The following is a 26,085-nucleotide window of genomic DNA, read 5'->3' on the forward strand; positions in this document are numbered from 1 at the left end:
TTGTCAGTCATCCCTTGCCCAATAACCTGGCTCCCACCCAGCGGGAAGTTTGGCGGGGGTCTGTGTTTCACTCCCTAAATCCCTCACTATTTGTTTTTAAAAGATTTTTATTTTTATTACAAAGTCAGATATACAGAGAGGAGGAGAGACAGAGAGGAAGATCTTCCATCCGATGATTCACTCCCCAAGTGAGCCGCAACGGGCCGGTGCGCGCCAATCTGATGCCTGGAACCAGGAACCTCTTCCAGGTCTCCCACACGGGTGCAGGGTCCCAAAGCCTTGGGCCGTCCTCGACTGCTTTCCCAGGCCACAAGCAGGGAGCTGGATAGGAAGTGGAGCTGGCGGGATTAGAACCGGCGCCCATATGGGATCCCAGGGTGTTCAAGGCGAGGACTTTAACCACTAGGCCACGCTGCTGGTGCCTAAATCCCTCACTATTATGTAAGGCCAATCATCCTCCCGCAAAGCTGACAGATTCAACCTTGTCTATAATCCAATTCTCATGAGCTGGGGCTTTGGGTTCTGGAACTGTTTGCTCTGCCACTTTCCTGGCATGTGACCTGGGCACTACTCAACTTCTGCACATGTGAAATACTGTGGCGGGGACTGTCCTCAGCTGTTAGCTTGGACACCAGAAGTTAGCCTAATCATCCCGTCCTTTGGGGCAGCCCTGATGTGGCCCTCTCAGCTATCTGCTTTCACAACCAGCCGCTGAAGGCAGCTATTTTATCTCTAGGTTCAGCGTGGGGAACAGCCTGCAGAGGACTTGCCCAAGCAGTCATGCTAGGGCGCAAACCAGACTTTGGCAGTCTCAGTTCAGTAGTACACAAATAACCAACAGATGGGGTGGGGGGTGTCAGACGCCGAGCCCTGGTCAATGGGCTTTAGAGGGATACATTCATTTAGTGCCAGGAGGAGTCCTGTGCAGTGGGCAGTGTGATGGCTGGCCTCACCTCACAGGTCAGCTCAAAGGAGGCATCCCAGATGAGGAGGGCATGATTCCAGTCCTGCCCTGTTCCGAGCTCACTTTCTGAGCACTGCTGCCCTTCATTCTTACACATTTTTAAAATTTATTTATTTTCACTGGAAAGTCAGATATACAGAAAAGTTTTGATTACTTTTTAAAGATGTTTTCTTCTTTTTAATTTCAAAGGCAGAGTTAGATCTTCCCTCTGCTGGTTCATTCCACTGGCGCAGAAGCCAGAGCTGGGCTGGTATGAAGCCAGGAGCCTGGAGTCTGGGTCTCCCACATGAGTGCAGGCATCCAAGCACTTGAGCCAGGCTCTGCTACTTTTCCAGGCCACAAGCAGGGAGCTGGATCAGAAGGGGAACAGTGGGGACTCAAATCCGTGCCCACATGGAATGCCGGCACTACAGGTGGAGGCTTAGTGTGCGGTGGCGATGGGCCCCTTGCTGGCTTACTTAAAGATGTCATTTCTTTTGCCTTACTTTTCTAGTTGACGATTAAGCACCCTCCCCCCATCTCGTGTCATTCTTCAAAAAAATCTGTTCCCGTGTTCCATTTGCAAAGGCTCCCCCTAACAGAGTTCATCCTCCTCCATTTGTGGGTCATGTGTCTCCCGCATCTGTGCCTGCTTCCACCTCTCTCCCTGGAGGCCATGTCTGCCAATGACCTCAAGGTCATCTTCACTGGTGTATTGGGTCATCATTTCACGTTGAATTTAGGGAGGACACAGTCCTGACTTTGAGACGGCTCTCCAGTTTGCTTCTTCAACACAGGAGAGAGAGCAAGGCATTTACGGCATCTGTGCTTGCCTTCCAGCACTTTGAGGCTCAGCCAACACGCCTGCCATCCCCACCCGACGCCCAGCTAACACTGTCCTCACAGTTCTCATTCCCCTCTCCAGCTCAAGCCTTGGTCAGTTTCTGTCTAAACGGGTTTGGGTTCATTGGTGTGCTCCTTGCCGCCGTCTCGCAGCCCCTTCCCTGCTGACTGGCCATCATCCTGCTCCCTGCTCTCCATGGTTTTTCCGCTTTGAAATGCCTCCTTTGCGGGGTTCCTCCACCTGTACCTCCTTTTTCATCTGCTGCCCAGGAGAGAACCCTTCCCTCTTTTCCGTTTTGACCCTCCCAATTCTTACCCTTTAAGATAAATTGTTTTCACAGTTTACTTCAAGCTCCCCTCCACCCCCAGTAGTGTTCCCTGATTAAATAGTCAGAATTCCTCTCTTTCTCCCCAGACCTGTCTAGTAGTGTCCCCAGCACCCACGTTCCCCGCTCTGTACATGTGAAAATGACAATAGGTTGCCCTGGAGTGCTTTTTTAGAAGCGCCTATCTTCGCTGTACTTTTCTTTCTGAATGTCCCCCCTCTGTTAACAATTGGGTTTTTTTTGTCTTAGGGGACGTGTTCTGTGTGTGCTTACCCCAGTGACACGCGCAGGATCACACTCGGTGAAGAATCTGAACCAAATGCAGCTTAATTGAGGTTAACAGGGATTCAGCAACAAAAGATGGGATTTTTTCTTAAGACAAAAATTTGACAATTTCATGAAAATACCAGAGTTTAATGGCAGGTCCTTTGTGAGTTCAGGGCTAACAAGTTAAAAATGCTATCTTTGCTTAAAAAAGACTTATTTATTTTAAAAGATTTATTTTTCTATTGGAAAGTCAGATATACAGAGAGGAAGCTCTTCTGTCCGCTGATTTACTCCCCAAGTGACCACAACGGCTGGAGCCGCACCTATCCGAAGCCAGGATCCTGGAGCCTCTGCCGGGTCTCCCACGCGGGTGCAGGGTCCCAAGCACTTGGGCCATCTTCCACTGCTTTCCCAGGTACATCAGCAGGGAGTTGGAGCAGGAAGGGAGCAGCACTAAGGGATTGAACGTGGCCCTCCTGTGACAGCCAGCCCCTAAACATGCTATCTTGAAATAACACTGACTGCTGTTTACTAAGTGACTCTCACACACCAGGCACTTGTTAGGCATCTGAATGCTACCTCAGCTAATAAAGTCTCCGTCGGGTTGATTAGCATTAGTTTCGGGGAGAAGAGGACGACTAAGGCAGAGTATCGGTAACTCGCCTCATGATTGTCAGTGAATGATGGGCACAGCCAAGATCCCGAGAGACCAAAGTCAGATGCTGGGTCCACGGCCGCAGAGGCACCTCTGCTGCTTTGCAGGACCATCTTCTGTGTGTGTGCAGGGTTCTGCACTGCAGGCTTGGGATGCAGCGAAGTTTCCCGGAGGACCTGCCTCAGAGTTTATAGCCCAGCAGGGAACCTTACATAATGAAGGTGTCTCCATTGGTGAACACACGCATTTTGAGGAGGCAGCCGGGGAGAGGTCCCTCCCTGCACGTGAATGTCCTATCTGGTCTCACACTCTTAGGAGGCTGGGAACTGCCTGGCAGGGTACACGCTTGGAGGCACAGGCGGCCATCCGTAATGATGGGCACATCTTACTGCTCCCTGCATCAGCGTTGCTATCTGAGCCGAAAGGGCAAGCTGTACCATCTCGGATGCGTGTGTGTGTACGTGCGCTGCTTGGCTCTCTGCGTCCAAGTCTCGCTTCACCAGCCTCGCCACCCTGACCCCTCCTTGCTCAGCCCTGTCCCTCCGGCAAGTTCCTTCCGTTCCTCCAATAACAACCTCTTGCACCCACCGTCCACATGCCTCCCTCTCGCAGCCCCCTGCTGGCTCATCCTTCTGTCCCCACTCCCCCCAGCCCCGCCCTCCCTTCCGACCCGCCTCCTGTGTCTCCCAGCCCTGCTCTGACGTGGGAGGTGAGGGGGGTGGGGGATGGATGACTCACAGTGTTATGATGCAGCTCCACAACACACAGCCACATTCACCCACAGACCGAGGGGACCGAACCAGAGACAACCTCTGCCTCCCCCACCCCCGGCAGCTGGCCAGCACCCCCACCCCCGACAACCCTCTCCTGCCCCATCCCTTTCCCAGTTGAAGGAGCGGAAAGAGAAGAGAGAAGAGTGAGCAGAGAGATTGAGAGAGAGATTGAGAGCTAGACGGAGATCTCTGGAGCAGACCTCAAGGTGAGGGGGCAGCCCTTCTCCGACCGGATCTTCCTCCCCTTTGCCGATGTCCTCCTCTCGCTGCGTGCTGCTTTCTCCCCTCTGCTTCTCATCCGCCCTTTGTCTTCCCTTCCCCCTCTCCGCCGCCTCTGCTCCAATGGCTCCTCCATCCCTCTCCCAGCCCGGACGATTCCCGGCAACTTTGGCTGCAGCATCACTGTTTTGTTGCTATGCAGACCACCCTGCCCTCCCCTCCACCTCTCAGTAGCCTGAGAGTTGGCTGCACCGCTCTCTCCTCGCACCGTACTGTACTGGCGAACGCCCCAGCCCAGGGGAGGGGGTGGGTGGTGGGTGGTAAGACAGAGACCTCAGTGCAGAGGCGAACATCCATCGTGAGCAGGTGTTTCCCCTCCCCCACCTTGCCGGGAGACGGATTCGCACCTGGTTCCTCCAGCCTCCATCTGTTGTCAGCTCTCAGTCCTCCCCGCCCCCCTTCCCTGCTACCTACCCACCGCCAACTGTCCAGACTGGCTCGCTTCAGGGGGACCTTCCCTCCCTGGTGCTGGCCTGCTTTTGTCCCACCCCCCCCCCACCCCAAGTCATGTGCCCAACTTGCTTCTCCCTAGCATTAGACTAGTGAAGATATGACCCCTGTCTCCTCGGGGGTGATGCTCTGGCTTTCTGTGCAGCTTCTCCCAGGCACCTCAGGGGAGCAAGGAGAGCAAGGGATGGAGGCTGGGGAAGGCGCCCAAGAGCAGGAAGCAGAGCGGCCCCTCCGAGAAAGCATTTCAAGGTGGTGCGTTTTGGAGGGGGAATTCACAGACCACGTTGAAGGCCAGCCTGGGAAGTGGACACTCAACAGTCATCTCTTAGCAAGGAAGGCCCTTCTTTGCGGCCAGAGTCCAATGTCACGCTGCCCGAGAGGGTCTTCCTGGGGCCCGCCAAGGGGGAGGGGACGGGAAGCTAAAGCTGCTCTCCCGCTGGGATTGTGTTGAAGACTGCCTGGAGGCCCTTGGACACACTGGAGAGCCCCAGGCACTGTGGTTACAACAGAGGACAGGACAGGGACAGCCTGTTTGCCCCAGTCATCACGCCCACACTGCCGCCTGTGCTTGGCAGTCTAGCATCCCCAGAGCACCCAGCGGGCATCTCTGCATCCGACTTGGGCCGAGCCCAAAGGCCCCATGGAGAAAGCAGCGTCTGTACCTGCTTATCAGAAAGGGCTTATCCTCTGCTGCCAGCACCCTCCGCCTCATCGGCATCCAGCACTCAACCGCATCTTTAATCACCCAGTCATAGCTGTTGGTTCCTGCCCCTTGAGAAGGCACGAGCAGCTTCTGCCTTGTGGCTCAGAGCACAGCTTTGAAAAATAAGCATGTGCCACCCCCACCCCCTGCACTGTTCATCGTGGATGTTGCCCTCATATGCTGTCACCATAGCCCTGCCCAACCCAGGAGTCTGGCTTCCTTGACGTGGTAATCTGTTCCCATTGGTCCAGTAGGCTGATTTGCCTAAAGGAAAGCTGCTGCTTCTCCCATGCTGGAGCCTCAGTTTTGTAACTAAGGGCCAAGGCAACCAGCAAAGAATGGTAGAGCAAATGAGCTCAACGGGCCCAGAGTTTGGGAAGACAGCCAAGTGCTTTTGAAGCGCCAGGAGAGGAGACGAGCGATGTGCATGGGAGGTCTTAGGTGCCAAGAGTGGGAGTCGCAGAGTAGAAGCTGGCTCCAGGAGAGGGCCGGGGAAAGGTGTGTGCACCTGCCGGCCCCTCCTGCCCATGTGACTGGTCAGGGACCAGTTGCATTGCAGGTGCAGCCCATGAAAAAGAAATGCCATCGGGCTGCCTCAGCTTCTAAGAGGTCCTGAACCCAGACGCTTCTCTGCCCGGAAGACACACACGCTCAAGGGCCAGGCAGGCACCTCGGAGAAGGTACTTGCAGATGCTACCGCTTCCATGGCAGCGCAAGTGCCAGAGGCTGCTCTCAGTGGAAAAATGGGAGAGGCTGTTGCCACCCCACGGGGGAGGTAGACTCCCTGGCTATGGCACCAAGGAGCCTGGAACAGCTGCCAGGCTTGCCAGAGCAGCTGGGACTCTAGGGGCCAGGCTGTGAAGGGCTCCCCTGATTGCCCCTGCCCTCTCCCTAGGTGACTTCCATTTCTACCTGGTTCTCGTCTGGGGGGGCCCTGGCCGGGCAGCCCCCCCACATTTCTCCTGCCCCGAAACACGGCTCTAGCCAACCTGCTCCGCTGCTTCACCTGCGACCGTCTGTGTGGGGGCTGCACAGCGCCAGCCCCTCCGGCCCGCCAGGGCATCGTCCTCCAGCCCGTCATGCCCAGCTGCGACCCTGGCCCAGCCCCCGCCTGCCTCCCCACCAAAACCTTCCGCAGCTACCTGCCCCGCTGTCACCGGACGTACAGCTGTGTCCACTGCCGCGCGCACCTGGCCAAACACGATGAGCTTATCTCCAAGGTATACCGGAGGGAGGCGCATTTCCAGTCAAGTTCACCCACCCAAAGTGCTTCCTCTCCCACTGCCCCCACCACCAGCACCCACAAAACCTGTATGGGACCAGGCAGTGGGGATGAGGCGAGGGTTACCTGGCAGTCATTCTCTGTCTCCACAGTCCTTCCAGGGGAGCCATGGCCGAGCCTACCTGTTTAATTCTGTGTGAGTTCACCTCTTTTCTCGTGTGTGTGTATGTTTCCTCTGTGGAGAGCCAGCAGGAAGCCACCTGCTACCTTTAGCAGTTGCCTCCACCTTTGGAAAGGGGTTCAAAGCAGTCAGCCTGGAGTACTGGGGGGGGGGCACCTGACTGCACAGCAGTGCAGGAAAGTCCTGAAGGGGTGGGCTGCCCACGGCAGAGGGCATTGCTCTGGTCTGCTCGGGTGCTCGGGGGATGGGCTAATGGAGTGACCCCACTGGGGGCTGGCTCCTTCCCGTTTCCTGAGACAGGGTCAACGTGGGGTGTGGGCCAGCCGAACAGCGCCTTCTGCTCACGGGGCTCCACTCAGTAGCAGACATTTTCTGCGAGAGCTGTAAGACCACGCTGGGCTGGAAATATGTAAGTACCTGGGGACGAAGGGCTGAAAGTGGACTGTGAGAGCATGTCGGGTCTCTGCATGGCCCAAAGCTCCAGGTGCCGAGGGAGCAGAGGGAGCTGGGAGGAAGGGCGGGGGTGAGCACACAGGTGGTAGTGGGGCCTGGATGGTCACTGTTTCCCTCGCCACCAGGAACAAGCTTTTGAGACGAGCCAGAAGTACAAAGAGGGGAAGTACATCATCGAAATGTCGCACATGGTAAAGGACAACGGCTGGGACTGAGGGGCTCAGGCAGGCTCTGCCCCCCTCCGCATGCCCCACCTCCCCCCACCCGCCCCGCCAAGCAGTCCATACCAGCATGAATACTGCCCCACCCCTGGGGTTAACCCGGCTCCAACCAACACTTCTCCCTGCCTCCAGCACTTCACCACCAGGCCCCCTTTTAGAACAGGGGGTCTAGAGGGTGCCCCAGGGGTGTTCAAGGCTCAGGAGAGGCCAGCAGACAGGAAGAGGCGGCAATGAGGGGGAAAAAGATGGATGTGGGGCCCCCTGGTCCAGCATCCTGCCTGCCGAGAAGGCAGGAGGGCCACGCTCAGCCAGAGGGGGCACTAGCAGCAGGGTGGTCCCTGCCAGCCCCCTTGGGAGTGGGGGAGAAGGAATCCTGGGTCATGGGGCTGGTAAGTGCCAGGCCCCAGGACGGCAGATGAGGACAGGATGGGGATGGAGGGAAAGTCTGTCCTAAGGCAGAATCTCTGAACCATCTCCCACCCCCACCCCCCATTTATGGGAGAAAGGATCCAACAGGAGTGGGGAAAAAGAAAAAAAAAGCAATCCCAGGCTCTGGGAAGAAATAAAAACAAAAAATCACAGGGGTTTCCATTTCACTCCCCTTGTTTATCTGCGCACTACAGAGGCACTTTGAATATCTAACCTTTGCCATTGGATGGGGTGGGGGAAGCTGCCGCTGGAACAGTCCCATCCCGGCTGGCTGTTCCCAGAGCGAGCAGTCTTCCTGGGCACCCTGGGACCCAGGCTCTGGAGGAGAGGTGGAACAGCAGGGCTGCGGGGCTTGTCTTCCCTGCAGCTGCCACCAGCGAATGAAACTTTTATATGATACATAAAGCGTTCGGGTCTATTTTTAATAAAAAGGGGAAAAGCAACTTTTGAGGCATTCTGTCCTGTGACCTGTCCTTCCTCTCTGTCCCCTCCTTCCACACCCAGGTCCTGTCCTCTGACACCACTAGGGGGCAGCAGCTGCTTTGTCCATGGCAGGACACACCTCCCACCTCTGGCTTATACAGAGTATTTGAGATTTTGTTTCATTAAGGATGGGTTCTTGTGAGGTGTATTTCAGAACACCCCCAAACAGGTCCTGTCTTCTAGAGCACACTTGCCAACAAATTTTTCTTGACCCAAGTCCAAGATGGGGCAGCTATTAGAGGTTCATTCCAGAAAACAGGCTTTTGCTTAGCTTTTTCTGCCCGATTCTGTGATGCTTTGGCCACCTCCTGGGCACCCGTAAGGCGAAAAGGGAAATCAACAAGCCAAGATACTTCCTTGGTAGCTAGCTGATAGGCATGGAACAGGATGGTGCAAAATCGCAGCATCAAAACAATCTGACCCAAGGGACTTTTCTTGGACAGTGATATTGGCAATGTCCACTGTTACTGGGTGCCTAGCACCTAATGGGAAGACTGTACACATCATATAAAAATCCTTCTTGTAAGCTACATCGCCCTTTCTAGATTCATTCATTGATACCCCAAACATTTCTAAGCAGGATAGCCTGGTGAGCATGTAACAGTGGTCTGACCTAGACTGCGTGGAAAACAATAGCCAGACGGCCTCTGTGGATCGGGGCAGGAATTTGTAGAGGAAGCCCAGGAGCTCACAGGGGAGGCCTCAGCCTTGATTTGCTTCAAGAAAAACTTCAGGTGACTGTGGTGGCCCTTGCAGGATGCGGAGTTGGGGTAGGTAAAGGCAAGTGCAGAGAGGATATTTCAGGCAGAAGTGTGTCGGGGGCGGCTCCAGCTCATTGAACCTGAGGAAACTTCTGGTGCCGGTGGCACAAGCACAGGTGCGCGTGGGTAAGCGTTCCTAGATGAAGCGGGAGGGGCCAAGCCTTTTAGGGAATCTGGCTTTTGTACTACGGACGTTGGGGAAGCAGCAAAATTCTTGCCTCGACCAAGGGTCACAATGGCATCCTCCATGGGTTGTTTTGTGTCTAGACAGGAGGCTAAAAGTTTTAACAAAGTTGAAAAAACTGAAGGACAGGAGACTTTGAAGCTAGCAGTACCATTTCAACATCAGAGTGGGGAGGCTGTTGGGACAGAAGGCAGAAAATTGGGAGACACAGACGTGAGACACAGGCATGCAAGAGCCAACGCCATGGAGGAAAGGTGGCAGGTGGGCCATTCTGTCCCTCAGCTCCCGCAAGCTCAGGGACGCCTTCCTGCGCTGCAGCAGGCTCCGTCAGTCGCACCTCTCACCTCTCACAAACTCAGGAAGGCTTTTCCGCCCTCACACTCTGCCTTTGAAGATCAGGCTTTCTTACAGACGGCCTCCTTCCGGAGCCCCAGGACACCTGCCTCCATTTCCCGTAATAAGTTCTTAGGAAAGCCAACTAGGCGCTGTGGGAGACAGCAAAGGAAAGGCTCTGCAGCCCCTCCTGGAAGAGTCCTGCAGGGCTTGGCTCAGGGGCCATGGAGTGCAGCCTGCGCCATCTGAGTGCAACGTCAGGTGCTCCATCACCAAGCACCTGTCCCGCAGAGCTGTCCTGCTGGGAGGGCCAGAGGAGGAGCTGCCAGGCTGGTACCAGGGCGCACAGCTTCACTTCCTGGGGCAGCAAGCGTTGCCTTCCTGTTCACCCCACTTCCCTGAGAGAAGTCTACTCTAGGCTTTGCACAGATTCCTCTAATCCTCTCTGCTTCTCAGGTTGAGAAATCCCTACTCCTTGGTCAAGAAATGTCCACCAACCACCACGGTTACCCTTCCACTTTGGAAGCTACCTCATACACCCAAACCTCCCACCCCTCTGGTCAGAAGGTCCTCCTCTCCCATGCCGTTGGGGGGGCCGGGGGTGTTCCAGCGAGGTCTGCAAAACAGATGAGTGATCCGTCAGACACAGCGAGCAGGGTCCTATTTTACATAAAGGCTACACAACTTCTGACAAACTAGTTCAGTCTTGTCGGCTCTCCCCCGCCCCCATCTGTAAAATGGGACGCTGTGTACAGTTAACTGGGCTCACGATAATGTTTGCAGCATTTAGCAAGTGCACTGCAGGTCTGCATATCCTTGGGGGCACTTTCCCGCCACAGCAGCTGACTGTGCCCAGCTGGGAGAGGACATGGTGATGTTGAGGAAGGCAACCGGCGGGCGCTGGGAGCACTACCCGGCCAATGCCCTTTTGACATTGCACTGCTCGTGATAGGCGCAGACAGTAGCACAATGTGAAAAGAGCGCTGGCCAGCAGCAGGGGCATGCCGGCCACGCCTCCTCACCCCTAGGCCCTCCACCCCCTGGTCTTATCTTGGGGTACAGCTTTCCTCTCTATTCTCCGGGGTAATCCTTCATTGCCTCAGCCCCGCCTCTCACTGTCTGTCTAGGAGACTCCCTTGTCTCTTTGGGGTAGCGGGACAGGGCTCAGTAAGGCAGCCAAAAGGACACCTGGAGCTTGGTAGTCAGCGCTCAGAGGGACTGGTAGAAACTCCCAAAGTCTGGGGACCAGGCACGGGAGGCACCTGCCTGGGATTGGTGTTGCCACCAGCTTCCTTTCCAGGGAGGAAGGAGCACGCTGCTGCTCCGGCCACGCTCCTCTGAAGCTCCCGAGCCTCTTTAAGTGAAGGGCAGCTGCAGGCCTTGATGTGACACTCTCTGAGGGACACCTGCAGGACCAGAGAGTGTGGGAGTTGTAGCTGCAGGTCCCCAGGTGTAGAGGGGACGGTGAGCTCCAGGCGGAACAGTGACTCCCTACCTCACACCGAGTTAGGCATGAAGCTTTCACTGGCAGTGGACTCCAAGCTGAGTTGTTTCCTGCCCTGCAGGGAAGAGGGGGTTCTAGTTAGGGAGTCTTCAAGCTCTGCCCATTCACTTTCCCCCATCTCATCCTAGCCTAAGGGGCTTACACCTAGGACCAACAGTAACCCCACAGATGAAAACAAGATACCACAAGACTGCCCTGGTAATGCCAAACACTGGCAATGAAAACGCAAAGAATCTGAGCAGGTGGCCGCTCCAATATGGCGCCCTCCAGCTAAAAGCCTGGGCCCAGAAAGCCAGCTCTGGTTCTGACTTGATGGGCACAGCCCTGAGCGGTAGTGCCTGGGGTGAGGGACTCTGTCAGGTGTCTCACCAGCCAACGCCTGCTATGTGTGGAGCCGGGGCCCTGCTCCCTGCTTCCCACTGCCTAGCCCGCAGGAGCAGCAGAGCAGAGAATTCCAGTGGGGAGGCTTCCTTTGGGCTTCCCCTCCAGGCGCCTCCCACCCCCTCAGGAAGCAGTTTCTCTCCCGCCTTCCTAGGCACTTTGTTCCCGTAATCTGCAAACATCCAGTCCTGTCCCACGGTTTGTACATTTCCAATGGAAAAAACACAGGGCCCTGCTGGGGTCAAGCCCAGGCCGCTTCTCCAGGGACTGGGCAAAACTGGACGAGGGGCAAATTCTTCTCCACTCCAAGCAGCCCTCACGAAGCAGGGGGGGGCGGACGGGGACCAAAGGCCCCTCAGCTCTCACACCCCAGCTCACTCCTAAGGAGCCGGCCCGCCATTCACCGGCCAGCAGGACCCCTCCCCCACCATGGGCCCAAGAGCCATCCCCCAGCTCCTTCCAGAAGCCAGTGTCAAGACAGAGGAGGAAATGGGGGAGGGGAGGCTCCGGCTCAAGTTCTCTCCACTCCCCCTCTTCATTGGCCACCATCTTTCGGCCCCTGCCCCCCAGAGCAGTAGGGGATGGGGCCCAGCCTGTGGAAGGGAGAGAAAGGGCAGGTGGGGGGTTAGCTGGAGCAGCAGGGGCAGAGGCTGGCCCCAACTGTCTCCTCCCTCCTCCCCCCTCCCCGCAGTCATGGCGACGGGAGGAGGAGGAGACCAGGAGGGTCCTGAAAGCCATGTTCTGTGAATGGGATGAGAGGGGCAGCTGGGAAGCAGGGGGGGGGGGGTGATGGTCGCTCTCCCTCAACACCCAACTGTGCCCAATGCGCACCTCGGGGCTGGACCACACACACACACACACACCTCTCAGCCCTGGTCGCTGCACACTCAGCCCTCACTACGAAAGCGGGAACCAGCGCAAAAACCCACCGCACCCCTCAACGCCCCACAACTAGTAGCTCGAGCTCACCCCCCTCACCGTCGCACGCAGCCCTGGGCTCCCCCGACAAGTTCTGGAGGCGCACAACTCCCTGGCCCGCGCCAAGGCCCTCGGAGCACCCCCGGCAAGTCCCCCGAGTCCCCACGCCCTCACCCGCCAGCGCAGGCACAGACAGATGGCTCGGTCTCAGCCGGGTCCCCCCCGGAGCCCCAGCACCTGCCCCCCAACAACACCCCTTCCCCACCACGCCCCCCGCTGGAGAATGACAGAAGGGCCACTACCGAGACACACGCCCGATGCTTCCCACCTCCGGGGTCGGGAAAGGGGGGTGGCGGAAGCACAGATGCCTAGAGTGTAGAGTGAGGAGGAAGGAAACAGATGAGAGAAAGAGCCCAGACCACCGCCCGCCCCTCGCCAGGAGAGAAGAAAACCGAAAATCGGCGTCGTTACCCTTCCGGGAGCTCATGGTACCCACACCTTGCTCTTCGTTATGTTCCTCTGCCTGCCACCTCCTTCTTCCCGGGCTCTTTCTCTGCCCTGCCCTCCCGCTTGGCTCCCCTCCCTGGCCTGGCTCCCCCGGCTCACGCCCTCCTGCACCCTGCCAGCCCCTCTCCCGAGGCGGGCTGCGGTCCCCCGCGGCCGCCCCTCCACCCGCCGCCGGGGACCGGGGCTCCGGGCCGGCGAGCGGCTGCGCCCCTCTTCTCTGCCGAGCTGGCTCTTTCCCCCTCGCCCCCTTTCTCCTTCCACACTCCCTGCCGTCCATCTTGAATACTTGGGATTCTTGAATGGAGTGAGCTGGATCCGCTCCCCCAGGCTCCCATTGGCTGTGGGTTAACCCTTTTGAAACGAGATCCTCCCTCCCATTGGCTGCCAGGCTGCCCCCAACCCCCATTCCCTCCGCCTCCCCACAGCCCGCGAGGTCAGGGCGCTCCCGGCGCCCCCTCCTCTGGCCTCGCTTCACCCCCACCCCCACTCAGGAACGCCCCTCGCGCAGCTCCGTCCATCACCCACCCCCGCCACCCCCCACCCAAGGCAGCAAATGCAGTTCCCGCCAAATGCTGCCCCAAGGTGGGGCTGGCTGGAGCCTGCTTGCAGATGCCCCTTGGGCCGCACTTGGAGACCTTGGAAGATGCAAGGGGTGCAGTTCCCCGCCGGTCTGCAACCCCTCCTGGGCCAGAAGGACTTCTCCCGCAGGGAGAATCCATGCAGCCTTTCAGCCTCACCCAAGGCCACGAGAGAGGTTCCTGCCTTCGCGCGCGCGCGCGCGCCTCCAGGGTTGGGCAGGAAGAGGGCAGCTCCAGAAAGAATATGGGGGCTCGGGAAAGGAGCAAATTCCCAGCGCCGCCGCAGGGCAGGCCTGACCCGATCTGGAATGTGCAGCATCCGAAGCTCTGGCAGTCACAAACATGCTTTCAAACAAACCGTGCAGTGCCTGGGCCCAGGTGCTGGGCCCCTGGTGGGCGGCGGGGGCGAAGTGAGGGGGGACTCGGGAGCCTAGTTAGGGGAGCCCAAAGAGACATGCAGGCAGGAGGCTGCAGGAATCTAGTGGCAGGAAGGGTACACGGGTTCCCGCCCCACATCTGCCGGTTACCTGCTTGGCCAGGAAGTTCTCCTTCTCGGGGCTCAGTGACCTCCTTGGGGAAAGTTTGGTCCACGGCAAGTGGCCCCAGGGAGCTCAATGTGAAGAGGAACTGGTCTGTGGTCACATCATGCAATATGGTGGCCACTAACCACAAGTGGCTGTCCAGCCCCTGAACTGTAGACCCAAGCCATCTTATTTCCTGTGAATTGTTTTGTATTTGGCCACCTGTGGATAGTGATTATGGTATGGGACAGTGCAGGATTAGAATTCTTGTCCTGCTAATGAATGATAAATGCTATTCTACTGGTGTGTGGCTGGAGGGTGATTTATCTCTTGTGGGGGTGTGACATCCAAGTTGTTCATCACGAAGGGAATTGATGCCCAGGAAATGAGGTTTGAAATCTCTTCTAGCAGGGTGGATGCTGTGATGCCACAGGTTAAGCCGCAGCTTGGGATGCCTACATGCCATGTTGGTTTGAGTACCCGCTGCTCTGCTTCCAATCCAGCTCCTTCCTGATACACCAGGGAAAGCAGTTGATAGTCCAAGTACTTGTATCCTTGCTACTCAGATGGGAAACCTAGGTGGAGTTTCAGGACTGACTTTGGCCTGGCCCAGCCCTACTGTTGAAGTTGTTTGGGGGAGTCATGGATGGGAGACGGGTCTCTCTCTGCTCTCAAATAATTTTATACCTTAACAATGTTATCATTGTCAATCCTTTTCTTATGATATCAGATGAGGAATGCAGCTATGTTAACTGCGCCCAGAATTTTGCTGGCGAGAGACTAACAAGGAGCTCAGAAGAGACAGTGATTTCTCCCAGTGGAGAGAAGAATCCACAGAGGCTCTCCTCTGGAGGAGATGCCGCTGGAGACCTGAGGAGTGGAAAGGATTTAGACAGAAGATGGGAGGAAGCACAAGGAGATGGCAAGGAGAGGGAATTACGCACATGTGCTCAGGACTGGCTGGGAAAACCAGTGGGAATCCAGCATGACGGGGAGCAGAAGAGACACGGAGGCTGAGATGGGGCACGGATTCCTTGGGCACCTCCCTCTAGCCTCCTGTCAGCTACAAAGCCATCACTTTGCTTCAACATGCTGCTCCCCTCTTGGCTGCTTCTGCCCTAGTCTGCGGACCCCTGTTCATGTCTCCACCGCTGCGTTCCCTGGAGCATCGTGGTGTCCAGTTCTGGGATCCATGTGATCCTTGGAGATGCCCTCTCCTGTCTGATTCAGCTGGGGGATGAGCTGCTCGCTAGAAGGGTGCCTTTCTCTCTCATCACCCTACAAGCTGTGCTGTGGCCCCATCCCTTTCTTAGCAAAGAGTCAGCCATGGAGGCCAAGAGCAGCTAGACACGGTCTAACCTGTTACAGGAGTGTAAAAAATGCAGCCAGGAGCTACTTGGCTCCCAGCCACCTACCCCACCTCCATATTCTTCCTGCTCCTCCTCTGGGAGTTTCAGAACACACCTGGGCCTTACAGTTGCCTCCCTTCCCCCACCACCTTCACCGCAAGCCAGGACCATCCACCCTAATTCCTGTTGTCTTACAAACATAATCTGGATATCCCTAGCTGGGGACCCCGCAGAAAATTCTGTAAGTGTGAGCTAGGGGCCCTCCTTGCCTCTAGGATGGACTGACTCTGATAACTTGGTTCCTCCTGACTCACCATAGGAGATGGAGGCTTTCCTATTTGAGCCTCTTCAATTTCCCCTATTTCTGCAATGAGGTGCTGCTGCTTCTTTAAACAGTTTAGTATGGAAGCATTGCCTATATGGAAGGTTCTGTAATCACTAGAAGACATTCCTAGCCATGAGGTGCTGGCAGTAGCAGACTACAAATCAGATACCTGAAGCGAAGTCGAAAGCTAACCAGTTCTCAAATAGCTGTGAGCACCTTCTTTCTGAAGCAAGCCCCTGGCACCTTGAGCCTGTCCTTGTTTTATCAACTGCCCCATTTTTTGCATCTCCAGTCCTTTTCCGTGAGCCCAGGGCTAGCTCAGCAGACTACACCTCTTGGGCCAGCTCCTGTCTCCTTCAGGTTTTCAGCTGATAGAGTTTATGGGAACTGAGCCAGGCTCGGTTATCTGTGTACTGTCTGTTGCTGCGTTCTACAGACACCACTGAGCCAGCGTTGAATGGGTGTGACAGAGACCATATGGCCAGCATGGGCCTACAGAATTTACACCTAGCTATTAACAACAAAAATTGACCAACGTTCTAGTTTGCAGGCAGTTTTGAACCCTGATACCCTGCAGAGATACAACAGAACTCAAGAAAGGCAATTGGAATTACTGAGATCTGAATATAAGCCCGGTTTTTTTTGCCTCTACCTATATGGTCTGTATGGCTGTTTTCCCTCCACCTGCTACTTTCCATCTGTTTTTTACACTTCTACAACCTTGTTTCTGCCCCTGATTTCCTCTGGGCTGATTCCCACTGGGATGCCAGTGGGCCTCCTTGTTGATCTCCCACACTTGGAATTCTTGTGACAACAGTCTCTCTTTAACATGTGCTGTGAGTGACTGTAGCAGTCTTAAGTGCTCAGGGATTCTGGGAGACTAACCTCTCCTAGCTTACCTCCTCCTTCTCCTATGCTTCCTTCTGTGGGTTCTCTTTCTGCCCTTGCTGTCTAAATGTGTAAATTCTGCAAGGTTTTGTCTACACTGCTTCCCCCCTCCAGGCTCTCTCCCTGGGCAAGAATCAGTCACTTCTATATTGATGGCTTCCTAAAATAGCCTAGGAACTCAAGGTCCCAGGTTTCTAACAGAAGCTCTGATTCTCCCTAGGTATCTCCTAGCAGGCCTACAAGCAGAATTTGTACAACATTAAATACGTATCTTTGTGCATCATACCCCTACCCCATCACCTTTGCCACTTATTTAATCTGTCCCCTAATTGTTTGGATTTCTGCAAAACCTGTCCTTGACTCTTCTCTGTTTGGGTGCAATGTCATCCCTTCTTAAGGCTTCAGTATAGCCTATGCATGAATCACTACAAAATCTATATCACTCGATGTGGTTCCAGCCGCCTCCTTACGATCCCAAATAGGATGCGTGAGGTAGACGGACAGCTGGTGCTTTTGCCTACCAGATTTCAGCCCCGTCTGAACTGCACTGTAGTTACCCTTTACGGAGGTGCCTTTAGTCTACTCTCTACCGGCCTCATCTGCCTCTTGACGGGTAGTCCCTAAATCCAACTCTGTTGGTTGTCTATTGCCATGTAAAAATACTAGTCTAAAATATGGTGCCTTAAAACCATACACATTGATTTTCTTCTCACAGTTTCTATGTCTCAAAAATATTCACAGTCTTATGAAGACATAATCAAAGTGCCATCCAGGACTAGGGCATGAAGGTTCGATGGGGAAAGATATGCTTCCAAGTTCAAATTGATGGTTGTTGGTAGGTTCAGTTCCCAAAGACTCTTGGTGGCCTTGGGTTTTGGTAGTTGCTGGCTGAAGGCCACACTCGGTCCCTTGAAGTGTGTACCTCTCCAACATGGAAGTTTGTCTCATCAAATCCTATAAAAGAGAGTCTACTAGCAGGATGGAAGCTGCTCTATTTTATATCTAATCATGGAAGTGACAACCCCTTAATATTGCCCAATTCTATTGGCTAAAAGTAAGTTACCTGGAGGCTCCGGTCTCCTGGCTTCAGATTGGCACAGCTCTGCCTGATTTGGCTGCTTGGGGAGTAAATCAATGTATGAAAGATCTTCCTCTCTATCTCTCCTCTTCTCTGTATATCTACCTTTGAGAAAAAAAAAAGTAAGTTACCCAGACCAGTACAATGGCCTACTGGATAAATCTTCACCTTAAACATGCCATATCCCATGTGGGCATCGGTTGGTGTTCCAATTACTTCATTTCCCATCCAGTTCCTTGCTTGTGGCCTGGCAAAGCAGGAGAGGATGGCCCAATACCAGGGACTCTGCACCCAAATGGGAGACCTGGAAGAGCCTCTTGGCTCCTGGCTTTGGACTGGCGCGGCTCTGGCCCTTTTGGCCACTTGGGGAGTGAACCAGCAGATGGAAGATCTGTCTGTCTCTCCTCTCTGTAAATCTGATTTTCCAGTATATATCGTAAGAATATATATATTAAAGATTTATTTATTTTTATTGGAAAGGCGGATATACAGAGAGAAGAGACAGAGAGGACGATCTTCCGTCTGATGATTCACTCCCCAAGTGACCACAACAGCCGGTGCTACACTGATCTGAAGCCGGGAACCAGGAACTTCCTCCAGGTCCCCCACACAGGTGCAGGGTCCCAAGACTGAGCCGTCCTCTACTGCTTTCCCAGGCCACAAGCAGGGAGCTGGATGGGAAGTGGAGCTGCCGGGATTAGAACCGGCACTCATATAGGATCCTGGCACGTTCAAGGCGAGGACTTCAGCTGCTAGACCACGGCGCCGGGCCGTATGTATATATATAAAAGTAACTAACTCAAGGGGAGCATTACTCAAGGGCATGAGTACTGGGAGGTAGGATCACTAGGGGTCATCTTAGAGCTATCAGCCACACCAAATTGTGATTAGGATAGTAAGTTTTATCTTCTATATTATTTTTGTTGCTGTTTAACCACAAGGAAAAAGTGATGATGACCCACTCATGGGCAAAAGAAACAAAAGAAGATGATCCATTCAAGGGCAATTGTTTTGTCCCAGAGATTTTCCCATTCTTTTATTCAAATATTAGTTGAGAGCCTATTTTTTTTATTTATTTCTTTTTTCTTGTTTTTTTTTTTTTATTTAGAGCCTATTTTTTTTTAAAAAAAGATGTGTTTATTTATTTTTATTGCAAAGTCAGATATACAGAGAGGAGGAGAGACAGAGAGGAAGGTCTTCTGTCTGCTGATTTACTCCCCACGTGGCCCAAACGGCCGGTACTGCACTGATTCAAAGCTAGGAGCCTGGAGCTTTTTCTAGGTCTCCCCTGCGCAGGTGCAGGGTCCCAAGGTTTTGGGCCGTCCTCAACTGCTTTCCCAGGCCACAAGCAGGGAGCTGGATGGGAAGCTGGACTGCCGGGACACAAACTGACGCCCATATGGGATCCTGGCGTGTATAAGGCGACGACCTTAGCCACTAGGCTACTGTGCCAGTCCCTGAGTGCCTATTTTGACAATGGAAAAGCAGTGTTCAAATTAAAAAAAGAAAAAAGAAATTAAAACAAAAGAAAGACAATATTCAAGAAAACAGTCCTTAACTCCCTGTATATTCATGAACAGGTAGTATTTCCCTTTCAATTCCCACCAGATTTTGTGACAAATTTCAGTATCTATACAGAGAATGACAGGGAGCAACCAAAATAAGGAAGGAATTTTGAACTGTGGCCAAGGAGGAGTGGTTTTTTTCTTGTCCCAAATTCCTCAGAATATTAATTTTGTAGAAAAGAGGGAAGTACTCCTGCCCTGGCTTGTGTTGGGGGTCGGGGGTGGGTCAGAGCTGCCATCTGAAATCAATTAACTGCTCCAGGAATTCAACAACCTGACCCGCTCTTTAAATTTCTCCAGGGTTCCAAAGCTTCATCCCAGCTACCAAAAAAGAGTCCCAGCATCAATAATTGGCAAATGTACAAAGTGTACCAGTGGGGAGTTAACTAAAACCTGGCAGGAGTTGTGTCTCTTTACCTACAGGATCCATTGAGATGAAAAAAGTTTTAGAATCCAATGTTTCCCCAGTTAGATTTGGAGCACAGACCCTGTGCCCATCGCCCTGGAAATGAACAACTCCAGCAGCCAACCAATGATTTGTCTGCCCCAGTCACTATTTCTCATTTATTGATTTTTAAAAATTAAATTGAAATTTTAATGTTGTTTACATAGTTGAGAAGGATGCATGCCCATGTGGACGGGGAAGGTTGAGGCACTGAGAAAGGCAAAGTGGGTAAGACAAATGTTTCCAAATTTTTTTTTCTTTTTCTCTGATATCTGGGGATGGGGTAGTGTGAGAGAAGGAGAAGGGACCGTTCCTTGTTGCCAAACTACGTCAGCATCCAGTGACAGGGGATGGCCACTGAATGTCAGCTTACAGACCTCAGTATGGGGAAGACTGTTGCAAGGGTGACACTTGAGTGGTTTTGAATGTTCTGAGATGCTGTTGATTTCATTACTCCAGGGTTGAGAAAAATCTTTCCAAGGTTTATTGGCTGACCAAGTCCATCTCGTGTACATCCATAGACCCAGACACCTGCTGCAAAGCCTGGCCAGGAGATTGTCCAACCTGTTCTGCTTTCCATCCTCTGACAAGTCACTCCACATCCTCTGCTGGCCTAGATGAGCTGCCTGTCATGCCCCTGGTGTGCATCTGGGCATGTTGTCCGCTGCCCAGGCACCAGCAACTGAGGAGGCCCAGTCCCAGAACTGCACTCCAAGGTCAGACCACACAGCCTGTGATTTTTCCCTGTGGCCAGAGTTTGAGTCGAGCAGTATAGTCAGAGAGTCTCCCAAGAAACCTCGCCTGGTGGACTCCAGACCTGACTCTCATGTGCACCAGCTAGTGCAGGATCCAGTTTAGTCTGACACCTGCTTCAGCCTATGCACATAGTGGTGAAGGCAGTTACCTAGTCAGTTCCAACCCTATCTCTTACACAAACTGACAGGTGTTCCTTGCTATTGCCAATCCAGCCTGCCACAAACCCAGCTCTTACAACATTGGTGGGAACTACAGCCTTGTCAGCGAGACCTCCAATAATCCCCGTGAAGCCTGGCCCTAGCTCCATTTCCTGGGTGTGCCAACATGTTCATGAGACTAATTGTGCATCCAAATCAGCCATTGTACATATGCAGGGGTGCTGCAGCTTGGCTCAGCCCAACCCACACATATGCCAACTGATGCTGCTGCCTTGCCCAGCCCGGTCCACCCCTAGCCTTGGCTGTCATGCACACCATGAGAAGCCTAGCACAGGAGGACCCACAGTTTCCCTACGAAGCCTACTCCCAGTCCAAGATCTTGCATTTGCCAGGGTGTACTGTGGGCCAGCCTGACATGACTCGCACCCAGTCCTGGCTCTTGCTCTCAGATGCTGCAGCAAATCCTGGAGGGTCTGCACTTATTCTAACTATTGCATGTTCTTGCAGATTTGGTGGCCTAGCCTAGCCCCGCACCCCCCCAAACCTAGCTCACATTAAGCCTACAGTTGTTGCAGCCATGCCTAGCTTGGTCCACCCTCCAGTCCCAGCTCTCATGCTCATCAGTGGGAGCAGTGGCCAGTGGGTGCTCAGTCCAGCCTGACATGGTCTTCTTCCAATCCCAGCATCCACCAGCATGTACTGTGGTCCTGACTGAACAGCCCTCACCCAGTCCAGCTCTCGCCAGCAGGTGCCCCAGAGCCAGCCACCAGACAGGGGTACTGTGGTTACGTCACCACGGCTCTCAGGTCTGTGGTGGAATCCGACCTCACCCTGGTTGCTCCTGCATCCATGTGCCCCGTCCTTGAACCCTGGACCTCTGGGATGGAGGGACTAGGATTGGGTTTCTCACTATGGGGCTAATGCAGGCAGCCTTGGGCTCTCAGGAAAGATGAGGAAAGCAGGATTAGTACTGCCAGTCCTTGGAGGGAAGGCTGAGCCACAGAGCCAGCTCAACACACTCAACAAGGACTGGCAGAGTCCGCAGCAGGGGTGGAGGGTGTGCTGGGAAGATGGGCCAGGGACTCTGGGGTGTGCAAATAGCAGACCCCTGATGGCTGGCCATCTCTAGCCTTCCTGACAAGGTGACCCTGGCTAAGCTTAGTGGTTGTTTATCTTCATTTGTAAATCTGACAGGACAAAATGGAATTATTGCAAAATTTCAAGGAAATACTGAAAATGGGGCCCTGTGCAGGGCCCACACAAAGGCCAGATTAAAATGGAGTCACGCCTGGGATGGGGAGGCTTCAGGGAGTGGAAAGAGCAGAAGGCCTACAGCTGAGCCAGGGCTTGGCCACGTGGCCAGTGCTGGAGAGCATGCAGCTGAGACCCTTCACACTGGGCAGCAGGTCTGTGGTCACTCAAGGAGAAATGGCACGGAAGGCGGGAGCGGGTGGGAGGCCAGGGGGCGGGTCTGTCACTCCAGGGAGATAGATGAGCCTATTTCAGGGATGGTAATTAATGATGACCAACTCCGGATTCTCGCCCTGGGAAGTATTCCCTGCCCCCTCCCCCCGGGGCTGAGGCTGAGGCTGGGATATAAAATTTGCCCTCTACACTCTCAAATTTGCAGAATGGTGTACGTGTATGTCTCTATGTGTGTGTCAACGTGTGTCTGTGCGTGTACTGGGGACCCTTCTGGCAATGTACGTGTGTGTATGTATGTGTGCTGCGTGTGCTTCATATATGTGACTTGTGTGTAGTTGACTCAGTTTCAGAAGTTACCAGATTAGCCCCCTCAAGGATGCAAATAACAGGCAGGCCCTGTTCTGAGAGCAGAGAGGCGGACATGCTTCTGCTGCCGATGCTGCCACTCGTGGGGGTCCCTGTCAGCCAAAGCAGGTCAGGAGGGATGAGGCGTTCTGATTTGCATGGAATTTTTCTGGGCTAAGGGGATTACCTACTTTCCCAGCATTTCTTTCTCTGATTCAGAATCACGGAGAGCCTTTGGGATGGGTGAGTATAATTCCAGTCAAGATTTAGGACAAGAATACCAGTAAGCTCTTCAAAATAAAGTTACCTTGCAAATAGTGGAATCTTAGTTACGGATCCCAAGTTCTGGTCTACTACCATCCCCATTATTTATCACCTTCGAGACCATGAATGAGGACATTAATTACTCTTGAAGGCTTCATGTTTTACCTACTAAAAGGGGGATCACGGTGGTTTTATGTAAAATCTGACTTACATGAATTTGAAAAATTGCACACCTCCCTAAACTTAAAAATCACCGTTTGTATCATTTCAAAATCAATGGCTTGAGTGGCTTGCAAGTTGTATTTCCAACCTTGGCTGTGTCACAGCGCCACCGAAACTGGCAAAAGCAAATCATCGCTGGTATCACGTATCACATTGTTCTTATGTATATCATAGCTTCCAACAGCAACATGAATGATTCATGTGCTGTGATTTTAGCATTCAATATTGCCATTTAAAATATGTCCTGTATCCTAGAATGATGTTATCTCAGAGTTCATTAAGTGACAACGTTCGTGCCAAAAACACTCTCCAAAATCAATAACTTTGTAACGCAAGTTAGGATAAAACATTAGGAAAAAGCTCAAGTAACTGTCACGACATGCCAGGCAGTTAATTTAGGAGTGCCTGGTCTGTTAAATATTAGAGGCTTTAATGTTTAGTAGCTTAAAAATAGCACCAAAACAAAAACACTCCACAGTGGTTCAAGGTTCCTCTCCTGTCCTCTTACTGGTTTTCCTTTGGAAAACAGAGCTTCAAACTGTTTGGGTTTTGAACTACCCTCGTCCTCATTAACATATCATTTTCATAGGATGTGATCTCCCCTTAAAATAAAAGATGTATTCTATATCAGGGTTCCCCAGAGAGAAAGCGCCAATAGACAAGAGGATGGATTATATAGGTGATAAATAAATAGGTGGTTTATAGGGGAATTGGCTCATGTGATTGCGGAAACTGAGGAGTCCTGCTCCCAAACATGAACTCTGATACTCAGGGCAAGAGAAGCCAGTGACTAAGAGAGCACAGACTTAGGGGAGAAAGAGTTTATTTAGGATACCACAGGGAAGGCAGCAGGCTAGCACCTTCGCATCCTACTTTGCCAGAGGGAAGAGGGTCTGGGTTTATACGGGAATACACAATTTCAGCTACACGACTGCAATCATCCAAGAGACATGTTGTGAGTGAGGTCCCCCAGATGTCCCATTTGTAACCAGGACATTCCAGTCCTTATCTTGTGACCAGGTCATCACCGTGCAGGCTTCAGGGAAATGCAAACACCACCATCCATCACAGAGTGAGTAGGGGTCCTAGGTCAGACCCAGGTTACTGAGGTCTTGTGTGTTGTTGGCCTGTTACAGATCTGTCATCAGCAAGCATCAGAACCAGGGTAGTCAGGAAGAAGGCTCGGCACAAGGCCTAGGTCTGAGAACCAGGGGCCTGTATATAGATCCTAGAGCCCAAATCCTGATGTTCTCATGTTCAAGGGTAGAAGAGTGTCCCAGCTCCAGCAGACAGAGAATTCACTTTTGCTCTGCGTCTTTGTTCAATCTGAGCCCCATTTGATTGGGTGGTGCTCACCCATGCAGCAGGCGGACCTGCTCCACGCAGTCCACTGAGTGACCTACCAGTCTTCCCTGAAAACAACCCACTCACATACCCACAAATCATGCTCTATCCACTTTCTAGATCAATTTTTAAAAAGATTTATTTATTTATTTTTATTGAAAAGTCATATCTACAGAGAGAGAGCTCTTCCATCCACTGGTTCATTCTCCAAGTGGCTGCAAACTGCCAGAGCTGAGCTGATCTGAAGCCAAGAGTCAGAAACTTCTTCCAGGTCTCCCACATGGGTGCAGGGTCCCAAGGCTTTAGGCCGTCCTCTACTGCTTTCTCAGGCCACAAGCAGAAAGCTAGATGGGAAATGGAGCAGCTCGGACACAAACTGATGCCTATATGGGATGCTGGTGCAGGCAAGGTGAGGAATGTAGCCACTAGGTTACAGCTCTGGGCCCCAGTTTCTAGGTTTAGTGCGGTCAACACTAAAATTAGCCATCACATCATCCTTTAGACTTGTTAGTGTCATGCCTGATAGCATGGTAAATGTTAAATTCATGTTAGATCGTTGCCATTGCCTTGTGATTGTCAACCACAGCTCAAGACAGGCTCCAAGGGTTCAGAGGGAGAAAGCTAGTTATAACATAGCTAAAGTTAGAAAACCTCTAGAAGCCGAGCAGACCCTAAATGTATGGATTTTGGGGAACAGTGGCTGAAGTGAGTTACTGTAAACTGTAAATTCTGGAATCAAAGTTTAAAGATTTATTTATTTTCACCAGAAAGGCAGAGTTGCAGAGAAAGAAGAGACAGAGAGAAATATCTTCTGTCTGCTGGTTTACTCCCTAAATGGCTGGAGCTGCGCCAATCTGAAGCCAGGAGTTTCTTCTGGGTCTCCCACACAGGAGCAAGATCCCAAGGCTTTGGGCCATCCTCTACTGCTTTCCCAGGCCACAAGCAAGGAGTTGGATGGGAAGTGAAGCAGCCAGGACTTGGACTGGTGCCCATATGGGATCTCAGCCCTTGAAGGGGGAGGATTTAGCTAATTGAGCCTTTGCACCAGCTCCTTAGTTCACCAATACAGGTTTCTGTTGTTTGCAGGGAAAGGATTACCCAATCGAGCCATAGTGTCAGACCCTGGAATGAAAATTTAAATCTCCACTTGGGCTTTTGAAAATTCAGGTATGGGCCCGGCGGCGTGGCCCAGCGGCTAAAGTCCTAGCCTTGAACGCACCGGGATCCCATATGGGTGCCGGTTCTAATCCCGGCAGCTCCATTTCCCATCCAGCTCCCTGCTTGTGGCCTGGGAAAGCAGTCGAGGACGGCCCAAAGCATTGGGACACTGCACCCGTGTGGGAGACCTGGAAGAGGTTCCTGGTTCCCGGCTTCGGACTGGCGCAGCACCGGCCCGTTGAGGCTCACTTGGGGAGTGAATCATCGGACGGAAGATCTTCCTCTCTGTCTCTCCTCCTCTCTGTATATCTGATTTTGTAATAAAAAATAAATCTTTAAAAAAAAAAGAAAAAAGAAAATTCAGGTATAGTAAATTATCTTCTAGAAAAAGTGTCCATGAGGCTATGCAGGCCAGAACTTCAACAGTGACACCATGTGGCAGCCAGTATTAACTGCAACGGAACCCTCAACCCGCTTCCAGGGTTCTGTTTTACATCTTCCCCAACCAAACCAAGCAGAGGAGGAGTAGGTACCCGAGGCTAGAATGCAGATCGGCTGGATCTGGACTGGCTGACACACGAATGTCAATTCATCCCAGAGTAAGACAGCCTGGCAGGCAGGGGGGCAGGGGCTCTAACTGTTTGTCTTAGTGCATGGCTTTCTGTCTTAGCTGGGAGACACACACAGGTGGATTACATGAGGATTGTTAGTTATGTTATGCAGATAGCAATGAAATTGAGTAAACTTATATGCAAGCAACTTGAAAGTTCATGTAATAGCCTTGTTTCTAGTAATGTGATGATATAGACAGAAACCCCTTGATTCTTAAGGAAAACCTCAGATCAGCA

At 52.9% G+C, this 26,085-nt stretch overlaps 1 protein-coding gene across 1 annotated transcript; it reads left to right on the forward strand.

Annotated features, from left to right (window-relative positions):
• The first annotated feature begins 3,777 nt into the window (after positions 1-3,777).
• Positions 3,778-7,822, forward strand: YPEL4 (yippee like 4). The gene is made up of 5 exons (XM_004585296.2): positions 3,778-4,013; positions 6,135-6,459; positions 6,614-6,657; positions 6,943-7,051; positions 7,221-7,822. Exons 2-5 carry the CDS (start codon positions 6,319-6,321, stop codon positions 7,308-7,310), a joined length of 384 nt encoding a protein of 127 aa, XP_004585353.1. The 5' UTR covers positions 3,778-4,013; positions 6,135-6,318; the 3' UTR covers positions 7,311-7,822.
• Positions 7,823-26,085: the final 18,263 nt, after the last annotated feature.

This window comes from Ochotona princeps, chromosome 4 (genome assembly GCF_030435755.1).
Source record: "Ochotona princeps isolate mOchPri1 chromosome 4, mOchPri1.hap1, whole genome shotgun sequence".
Classification (NCBI taxonomy): domain Eukaryota; kingdom Metazoa; phylum Chordata; class Mammalia; order Lagomorpha; family Ochotonidae; genus Ochotona; species Ochotona princeps.

What these genes read in the sequence shown, in the direction of transcription:
- YPEL4 (XM_004585296.2), top strand. Translation starts at nt 6,319, where the DNA reads ATGCCCAGCTGCGACCCTGGCCCAGCCCCCGCCTGCCTCCCCACCAAA. An exon ending in GCCTACCTGTTTAATTCTGT is followed by an intron (nt 6,658 to 6,942) that starts GTGAGTTCACCT and finishes TTCCTGAGACAG; the next exon opens with GGTCAACGTGGGGTGTGGGC. An exon ending in CCACGCTGGGCTGGAAATAT is followed by an intron (nt 7,052 to 7,220) that starts GTAAGTACCTGG and finishes CCTCGCCACCAG; the next exon opens with GAACAAGCTTTTGAGACGAG.